Source organism: Dioscorea cayenensis, chromosome 5, assembly GCF_009730915.1.
Source record: "Dioscorea cayenensis subsp. rotundata cultivar TDr96_F1 chromosome 5, TDr96_F1_v2_PseudoChromosome.rev07_lg8_w22 25.fasta, whole genome shotgun sequence".
Lineage (NCBI taxonomy): Eukaryota > Viridiplantae > Streptophyta > Magnoliopsida > Dioscoreales > Dioscoreaceae > Dioscorea > Dioscorea cayenensis.
This window is the reverse complement of record NC_052475.1, coordinates 24534745-24545317: the sequence shown is the minus strand read 5'-3', so window position 1 is coordinate 24545317 and position 10573 is coordinate 24534745. Positions and strand designations below refer to the sequence as shown.

At 32.9% G+C, this 10573-nt stretch overlaps 1 protein-coding gene across 1 annotated transcript; it reads left to right on the top strand.

Moving 5' to 3' along the window:
* Positions 1 to 262: 262 nt before the first annotated feature.
* Positions 263 to 5305, top strand: LOC120261820 (phosphoenolpyruvate/phosphate translocator 1, chloroplastic-like). Its single transcript, XM_039269814.1, has 9 exons — positions 263 to 743; positions 1961 to 2083; positions 2159 to 2311; positions 2752 to 2837; positions 3327 to 3411; positions 3685 to 3804; positions 3906 to 3974; positions 4628 to 4757; positions 4877 to 5305. Exons 1-9 carry the CDS (start codon positions 363 to 365, stop codon positions 4945 to 4947), a joined length of 1218 nt encoding a protein of 405 aa, XP_039125748.1. The 5' UTR covers positions 263 to 362; the 3' UTR covers positions 4948 to 5305.
* The last annotated feature ends 5268 nt before the right edge of the window (positions 5306 to 10573 follow it).

Here is a 10573-nt window from a genome sequence, read left to right as displayed (position 1 = left end):
TAAAAATATTTTTAAGTCAATTTTAAATTATAATATATTTATCAGGACTGGAGCACATAAACAAATACAATCTTTTATAAAAATACATATATAATAACAATTACTAGTTTATTTTGCGGGTGAAAAAAAAAACTTAAACCAAAACGATGTGTATATAAAAGTAAGCATCAGGGGAGCTACAAGTAAAAAAATCATTAATTATAACTTATAATATATATACTATATATATATATATATAATATATAATGCCTAACCTCGTGTCCATCGCCGTTTCCCCAATACAAACATAGTCTTCATTTAGATACCACTGTAAACCAGCTCCCCTTCTTCCTCTCTCTCTCTCTCTCGCCCTTGAATTCACGATGCAGAGTGCCACGCACAACCTCTCCCGCTCCGCCCCCCTCCTCCGCCATCGCCGTCATCTCTCCTCCCGCCCTAACCCTCTCCTTCTCCGCCCCCTCCCCTCATCCTCCTCTCTCAACCCCTCCCCGCTCCTCATCCATGCCCTTCCTGACCGCCTCCGCTCCCTCCCTTCTCGCCGCCTTCATAGCTGGATCTCCGATGCCCCCCTCTCATCCGAACCTGAGAGAGCTGAGTCTCTCACTGTGCACGCGAGTTCCTCCTCGGAGAGCATCGAAGAGAGCAAGCCGGGATCTGGCAACCTTCTCCAGACCTTGCAACTCGGTGCCCTCTTTGGGCTTTGGTACCTTTTCAACATCTACTTCAACATTTATAACAAGCAGGTCATTCGCCATTAATCCGATGATCTCGTTGATTTTAGATCTCGTGTTCCTTTTTTACTTGTTTTTGTGTGACCGTTGATGCTTTCGCGCGTGGTTTTAATAATGCAGTTTTTTTTTTTTTTCTTTTGAGAATTTCTGATGTGGATCGAGCGTTGGTTTTGATCGTTGTTCTGATCTGTCGCTTGAACATGATGCAATGTGTTTTTGCTCTTTTTCTGATAATAATTTGATGATTTGAGCAATTCGTATCTGTATCTCCTGCTTTCATTTCTGTTTATATGTGAAATTGATGGAAGAATTCTACTATGGGATGCCATTTATATCCCAAAATGCTGAATTTAATTCTTGCACCTAATAAATACATCCATTGGCATTAGATTATGTGGTGGTAACCATTGTCATTGCATTACCTGGAAATAATTGTGTTAAAATTTTCGCGCCTTTGTATACATGAATTTATCGGTTTATTTGGAAAGAGCTACTTTTAATGGTATTTCATGTGTCTATACTCTTGATGATATTCCTAGTTGATGAATTCTCAATTTTTCTATTATAGATCTTTGGGTAGCTCCCTATCCCATTCAACATATAATTTTTCCTTATGTAGTAAGCCAATATGTGATTTTGTTTCTTTATTCAAAACTGAGCATCACATGGTATTTTCCTTTTTGTTTAGATAGCTTATTAGACTCATTCCCTTAATGTATGTGAGACTTTGATGTAGGATTGCTGGTTATAGTTAATGATAAAATGACAATTTTCAAACACATTTTCACTCCTAGTCTCTGTGAGACTTTGGATTGTTTGAATTAGCTATTGACTATTTCCTCCCTCAATCAGTAGTATGAGAGAACAGAAATTCTGCATACCATGGCAGACATGATGGAATGTTTTATTGTACTAATGATTGCATGGGTTTGACAGGTGTTGACTGCCACCTAAGCTTTGATTCAAAGGATCAAAAGTAAATATTTTACATCTTATTAGCCAGTTAATTTTTATTTATAATTTGAGTTTTATTATTCTAGAATGTTCAATTAAAGATTGGAAACCTTAAGATGCCTTTTGGTAATGTGCCTGATGAAATATCTGGTTTGATGTTAGTGGACAGTGTCCAAATTTACATAGGAACTCAGCCACCTCTTTGTAAATTAGTTTATTGGATGTTCCTTGTGGTTGTGTGCTGGACAGTGCAATCTCATATTCTACTTGTGCAGGTTCTGAAGGTGTTCCAATACCCGATCACCATCACATCATTGCAATTTGCTGTTGGAACAGCACTTGTCCTCGTTATGTGGGCTACCAATCTGCACAAGAAACCTAAAATTTCTTCATCACAGGTATGCTTGCTTTACTGTGTGGATGGTTTTCAGAAACTTAAATCTGATATCTTAAGCCGGGTTTAATTTCTGCAGCTTGTAGCAATCCTTCCATTGGCCCTTGTCCACACACTAGGCAATCTTTTCACCAACATGAGTCTTGGAAAAGTTGCTGTGTCATTCACTCACACAATCAAGGCTATGGAACCTTTTTTCTCAGTTTTGTTGTCTGCCTTGTTCCTTGGGGAGGTAATATTCAATCCACGCTTGTTACTGAAAATGCATAATAATTATAACCCTATATCTTCATTCATCAAAATCCTTGTATATACTTTAATTTTGCTTTAATTGTTTATTCAGATGCTTCTCACTTGAATTTTTTGATTGTAAGATTTGGCAAGTTGCTGCCTTATACCTTTTGTTTCCTTTATGAATGTTAGACCTATTTCTCCTTGAGAGCCTCTCTATTATTTATATTTACATCATAAGGCTCGTAAAGTTAATATGCTCCATGTCCACATGATATGGTCATGGAAATATATGCGAATCAGTAGCTTATCATTGTATTTTTGAGAATTATCAATTTCATTGAGGACTAGATAAAAAGATATTATTTCCTCACAAATATTATTTGGTAGCTTGATTATCTGTCTCTGACAACTTGAGATTCTGGTTGGCTGTGAATGTAGATGCCTACTCCATGGGTTGTTTTTTCTCTTGTGCCAATTGTTGGTGGAGTCGCACTAGCTTCCCTTACTGAAGCGTCTTTTAATTGGTAAGCCTATCGCTGATAATGCTTGCAGTGTGCTCTTTCAATGTTGAGTGGGAGGAGGATGTGTGAATGTCACCGGAATTTCTGACTTCAGTGCTTTTGTTTTGAGATCATCAGGAGAGAAATGTGCTCTGCCCTTTTCATATTTTAACCAAAACAACCATGTCCGAACTCATTTTTTTAAGTAACCCGAAGTGATATAGGCTGTATCCATATGCATTGTTATTAAAGTTTTCACTGTTCTGTTTGCTTCTGCAACCTGTCCCTTCCTTTCACTTTGACAAAAACAAGCATGATCTTGACTTTGACGATGCAAAGAAGCTTGATAAGAATGAATAAATACCTTTTGCGTGTGATGTGAATTGCTCTTTTCATTCTAATATATTTTATGATCTATACTGTATTCCTTATCCACTGCTGTGTTTATCACTTTACAGCCATTTGAAATACCACCTATTAACTCTCACCTTTCTCTCAATTTATGATCACCAGGGCTGGTTTTTGGAGTGCAATGGCTTCCAATGTTACTTTCCAATCCCGCAACGTTCTCAGCAAAAAGCTCATGGTTAAGAAAGAGGTAATTGTGTTTCGAGAAATTTGGTTTGTGTTCAAGAAAAGAGGCAATCCATTGTTAAGATAAAATATATCCATTCATTTGTGTATGACTTTATTCATAATCACTAAGTCAATTTTCATGCTGTTGAAAGGATCACTGTATATTTGTATATTATATTTTCTGTGACACTCTTCTCAATTATAAGTTGATATTTAGCCTAATGCAACTTGTAATGCAAAAGCTTTTCTTGTCTTATTAGCCCAACCTCTGACTACATATTGGTTCTTTTAACAGGAATCGCTGGACAATATTAACCTCTTCTCAATAATTACCATTATGTCACTTTTCATGTTGGCTCCTGTAGCACTATTTGTTGAAGGTGTCAAGTTTACCCCTGCATATTTACAATCTGCTGTGAGTAGAAAAGTTGTCATTGTGAATCATTTTCACATCATGATTAATGTCTTTCTTGAAATATTAATATGTACCATTTGTTTTCACCTCTGAAATTATAGGGCTTGAATGTTAAGGAGATATATACTAGAGCCCTCATTGCTGGACTATGTTTCCATGCTTATCAACAGGTGAGGCACTCAACTTCTTTTGTTGCTGTGAATGTGGCTGTATTTAATTAGCTTGTAGATGAAGTAATACCTCACTCCATACTAAACTAATATGAGTAATATAAATTCAGCTGAACATGCACCCAGATACCCCATGTGTATGCCATTATTATTGACAAAATCTTATCTCCAAATTTGTTTTTATTTAACTTACTCATGGTCGGTTAGAAAATATGACAAGTTACATGTACTATTAATCCATCAAGCCCTTGGTTTCTTTAGATCAGAATTATTCCTGATTCACTATTCTATAGTGACAAATCATCAACAGTCCTAAAATTAATTTTCCCTCAGAAATTCTTCACTTATTTTTGTATCACAAGATTTACGACATGAAATGAAATACAGAAGACAGATATTGTAGAAAATAACACATGATGCTAGATATTGCTTTTTGGTTCTCATCCTCAGATATTCTCACTTATTTATGTATCACAAGATTTACGACATGAAATGAAACACAGAAGACAGATATTGTAGAAAATAACACATGATGCTAGATATTGCTTTTTGGTTCTCATCCATGTTAAATTTATTGATTGAGAGCATGCAAGGCTTACTTGTCAGTTCCTGGTTGTGAAACTGTTCGCTCATCCCTTTGCTTAAATTTGCAGGTTTCTTACATGATCTTGGCTCGGGTATCACCTGTCACACATTCTGTGGGCAATTGTGTGAAGCGTGTTGTTGTCATAGTGACCTCGGTTCTCTTCTTCAGGACCCCAGTTTCACCCATTAATTCTCTTGGTAACTCCTCTTATTCATAATGCCCTAAACTCACAAGAGATTCACTCATCAGTTGCAATATCCTTGGTGGTATTCACATCCTTGTGTATTCATGGGTCAATGACACGCGTTTATTACAGGAACTGCTGTTGCGCTAGCTGGAGTTTTCCTCTATTCAAGGGTGAAGAAACTCAAGCCAAAGGCTGCCTAATAACCATGCTGCTGTGATTGTGATCTGATGCTTCACTTATTTTTCTTTCCAATTTGTGAGCGTCTAGTTGAAGTTTGTTTGTACTTGGTAGGATGAGAATGCCTGTGTCATTTCCAAGGGGCCTAAATAATGTTCTTCTCCGGCTGCATCGCCTTAGCAATTTTTCTGCAGGTTTTTTTTATTAGGTTTAGGAAATCCTTGAATTTTCTCCTCTGCTTTGTTCTGTTTATGAACCAAAAGCATGTGCTTGTTTCCTTTATTTATCATGCAAAACTTTGTAAGAGTTTTGGTCTCACTGACCTTTTTGCTGAGCAGGTGCTCAGAAAGCAGTATAAAAATCAAAGAGCTATTAATCTTAGCAGGCATTATATGTAGTTAGTAAATTACTCTTTCCGTTTATTTTTTTATTTGTCACAAATCTATGTTTTTTTTATCTGTCATATTTAACCTTAAAAAGTATTTATTATTTTTTTAAATTACTTTTAATATTTTATTTTATATTTTTAATTAAATATGAGAGAGAAATATAAAGATATAAATTAGGGATAATTTTGAAAAGATAACATATTTTTTTATAAAAATTTATAAAATAATTAATTTTTTTTGGTACGTGAGCTTCGATTAATCATGATAAATAAAGAAGAAAAAAAAAAATGAGGGAGTACATGTTGAGTGAGTGATTATAAATGTTGATCTTTGAAAGAAGCTCTAAAATTGAAAAGTAAAGGACATCATTTAATTGAAAGTTAAAGGACATGACACAAGATCATTTAATTGATGACAAAGGAAAGTCTTCATCATATTTATTAATTGGATATTTTTTCCAAAAGTGAACAATATATGCATCTTATTGGAAATGCCAGCATCTTTCCCTCAATTGAAGCTACATAGACTGGAAAGAAAGCAACGTAAAGCGTGAACCCCACCCAGGGCCACCACCCCAATGAACCTAGCTTGGTCCCTTCCAGCCTGCATTCATATTCCAAAGCTAAGTCTTATCCATTCACACACATTCATTCTCAGTTATCCATCCATTTAATTTCAGAATTACTGAAAAACAAAATTAAAATTTGCTGCCATTTTAGTAAATAAAAATAAATAAATAAACGCTCATCTCAAGGTATTGTCATTTGATCCCTCTCCATTATTGTACGAGTTACCAGGCCACCATGTCCTTTTAACAATAAAAAAATATAAAGAGTATAAATCCTTGAAGTACACCACAAAGTTAGATTATTTAATTAAAATGACTTGTTTTTTTGCTCCATAAGCAATATAAAACCAATGATTCATTAATACTTTTCTTTTTTATATGTAAACTAATTGTTTAGATAAGATAGAGATTCTCAAACTCTTGAGGATAAACATGACAGCCTTAAAAGATAAAGAGTTAATTTTCCAAACCTCAGTGTTTATGAAAACAAATAAGACATTGAGTGAAAGAGTGCGTACGTATGCAAGTACCAATTACAATGGCTCATGGAACACTGTTCTTTGAGTTTATATTTTTATAGAAAGAAAGCAAAGGATATGAGAGGGCCAACCAGCATGTGAGTGAGTGAGTGATCAGGAGTGCATGGGAATCTTATTCACTCCACACTTGTCAATCATACTCTATTCAAGATTTAGTGAAACCACACATTTAAACAGAAGAGAGAAAAACCTGTTCCTTCTTATTCTTCTTCTTCTTCTTCTTCTTCTCCTTATAATTCTTTCTGCCATGAAGTTTTCAAGCTGTTGTTTGGAGTACTGTTCTAACTTCTTGTTTTTAGTTTATATATATATAGTGGTTTAATTATTTAGTTAATAGTTAGTTAGCTAGTCATGGAGGTGGAGCTCCTTTCAAATCCAAACTAGTGTTTTTTGAGAGGTTTGATTGAGCTGCTGGGTCATGGATTCCACTCTCCTATTCCATGTTATATAAAGAGATATCAATAAGAGAAAAAGAAAGAGAAGGATGAATATATTAAGGTGTTTGGGATAGGCTTGTGGTTTGCATGATTCAGGAGCTTCATTAACTTCTCTTGACTCTTGTTTGGATTGAAGGGAGCTCTGCATCCATTGATTTATCTCTATGGTATTGTTATCTTCTTCTATGTTTTACTTTTTTTTACTTATTGTTATTATTCTTATTAGTTTATTTTTTTTTTAGATGTAATATAGGTTTAAAGCTAGCTAGCTACATGACTTTGTTCATTTTTTTGACCTGCTTGCATGTGCTTATACATGATGCACACTGTCACAAGCCGCATAAGCAGAAGTTGGACATATATATATATATATAAATATATATTATAAATTTGGGACCAAAATAAACATGTTGACATAATGAACTGCTCATAAAGGTTTTCAAGTTGAACTTATTCTTTGCTTCTTGAGGACTAGATTTCATGATAAGCCTATAAAAAGTTTTGAGATAATGGTTGTGGTTGGTGGGATAACCGTACTGCGCCGTTAGTTTTTCCTTTGGATTCTGAACTAATTTTGTAACAGCAGTTAAAATAATTGTGGTTGGTGGGATGACTGTCCTGTTAGATTTTTCTTTGGATTCTGAACTACCGTTGCAACAACAGTTAAAAAATTAAATCAATCTTTGTTTAATGTATTAATATATTTTACAGACTGATCAGTTGCATGAATTATACATTGCACGCTCTATCTTTTCTATTTTTAGAATGTGGAACTCAAGAAATTTCATGTTTTATATATATATATATATATATAATATCTTTCTGGTTTATCTCTTTCTTCTTCGTTTGTTATCATGTGCAGATAAAAAAACCATTGCTTGACATGCAAAATAAAGGTATGTTAATCTATGAAAACTCTTTTATATATTTGCATGTAACTTTATAACTGAGAACTACTCCATGTTTATTCAATAATCAGGATTTGTTTGACTTTTATCCCTTCATTACAAAATCAAATAATAAACATAAATTACACTAATCCAAATCACAAGTGAAAACTCTATATATATATACATATATATAAATGATAGATGCCATATATATGTTCTTTAAATTCCACACCCCAATATTAATTATTACCTTCAAGGAACATGCATCAAACAACTAATTAAGAAAACAAATGCTGAACAACATCAACAAAATGAAACAAAATAAAACCCATGGAAACAGGAACACTCAAAGCAACAATCACAACCATCCCAATCCCCAAACTTGGTCTAGTGTTGAGTAACAGAGCTTGCACCAAAGCCATGATCTGAGTCACATCAGAGCCATAGTTAACAAAGTATCTCTTCTCCCAGTCCATCCACTCTTTGGGAGCTTCATAGTTCTTCTCAGCCACCTTCATCTCATGTATTCTTCTCCGAAGCTCTATCATGCTTTCGTCGACAAGCCGGCCTCCATAGTCATGACTCCCATGCCGCTCTCTCTTCGAAGAGAACAAAGTAACAGGCCCTTGGCATCTCCTTTGTCTCCTCAGCCGGCCCATGATCACCACCGGTGATCACCCGGGACGTGCGACTAAGGAAGGATTAAGTTTGAAAGTATACTGAATGAGGAGGCTTCCATTGATGTGTTTTATTGAGTTTGTATTGTTGTTGTATTTATATAGTGATCTATAGGTCTATGCGCTAATTAAGCAACCGTGTTCCTGTGATTTTCTTGAAAAATAAAACATCATGTGATTTTTGTGACCTTTGCTAAAGTCCAAACAATGCAGTACGCTGTCCGGATTTGATGTTCATGAAAATTTGACTTGGAAAACATAATGATGAATAAGACAAGAGGTGTTTTAATTCTTTATATGAACCTGTTTAAATGTTGGCGCTGTTGCTTTCGCGGTGCCTTCATGCGTTGCTAAGAAATGGATCTCTGTATATATATATTGATAAAGTGGATAAATACATGCAATGAATTGGGTGAGATTTAATGAAATTAGACCTACTAATAAGATAAGATGCCGTTCCCATATGTATGTATGTATGTATGAATGCATGTGAAATGGTTTTTATTTAATAAATATATGAGATGGTGAAATATATATTTTTTTTTTTTTGAAAAAATGAAATATAATTTTTGGAAGAATTTTTTTTGCATAAATAACATAATTAAAAAAATTTGGAGAAATTATTGCTCGGAATCAAGTGATATATATAGAGAGACCCGATCCTTTGTGAACGTTCATAGTTTATGAATCTATAGACATTGATTTGGACCGCCGGATCTCAATCTAACGATTTTTTTATTATGAACTACTGTGTTTATAAATAGTATATAGTAAAAATATGATGATCAATATTTAATTACTGTGCTTATGTGGTGTACAGTATTTAAATCTCAATTGTTGAATCAATTGCTTGTACAGTAACAAAACAAATTACAAACGTTAAACTCTATTTCTACTAACACCTACACCAAAACCATGTTACCAGCTGTGGATGTCTATCTTTTCTTATATATATATATATATATATATATTGTAATTTTAAAAAAAAGAATTACTTGTTATAAGAGAACAACAAAATTCTGATTTATTTATTTTTATTAAAAACATAAAATATATTAACTACCTCTTGATTCAATTATTCATTGTTACCAAGTTTTTTTTATGTAAAATATTTATTTTATAAAAAATTTGAAATCAAACTCAAAAAATCAAATAAATGAGGGTACATATGTTATTAAATTTATGTCCCGTTTGTATACGTGGACTAACATGGATTTATCATATTTTTATTAAAAAACATGAAATATTATTATTTTTTTTTAAATTTGAACTTGAAATAAGTTGATTGGTCAATGATTGGTGATAGGGTAATAAATGCATGACGCATTTTTCAACTAATTAAAAGCCCTTATGTCTAGTATTTGTTTTGTGTTTTCTTCCTGGTTCATTGTATAAAATGGAAGGCCCTGTTACATTTGAAATTTCTTGCTAGAATTTAGTTTTTTAATTTTATTTTAATAAGATAGTTTTTTATTTTATTTTCCGTTTTTATAAAATATATATTTGTTCAAAGAACAAGTTTTAAAAATCAAAGCAAATATTCATGTATATATATATATATATATCACGAATCGGTATGGCGTTCATGCCAGATTAATAAAATTTAAATATATTTATTATTGTGTATTTAATTTTTTAAAAATAAGATATGATATTTGTAGATAAATATTTTTTATAGCATATAATTACATACTTTGTAAATATAAACATAGATTTTAAAAGTACGAGTAAATACCCAACACTTTAATTACTAGATAGTCTAGATATGCTTTTTTATTCATAATAAAGGTTTAATTTAAATATATAACATTAGCCATTATAAGATACGTAAAAATGGTTTGCACTATAATATATAAACAAGAGATATTCAATTTGTCATGCAGACTCCAAATTCAGATAATTAATTTTTTAAAAATGAAAAAGTTTTATTATTAAAATGGGAAATATTAGATACGTTTGCTGAAAATCACAATTAAGTCTTTCAAATGAATGCTCAAACATATCTTCTAAAACTTTTTCAATTTAAATGAAAATAAAAAATATGCTGGACAAACAGACCAATCAGTTCTTAGGCTAGTTATTGTTGTTGAGTGTTTGGAGAAAATATTTATAAAATCAATAAAATAAAGTTTTATACTATGTTTTAATA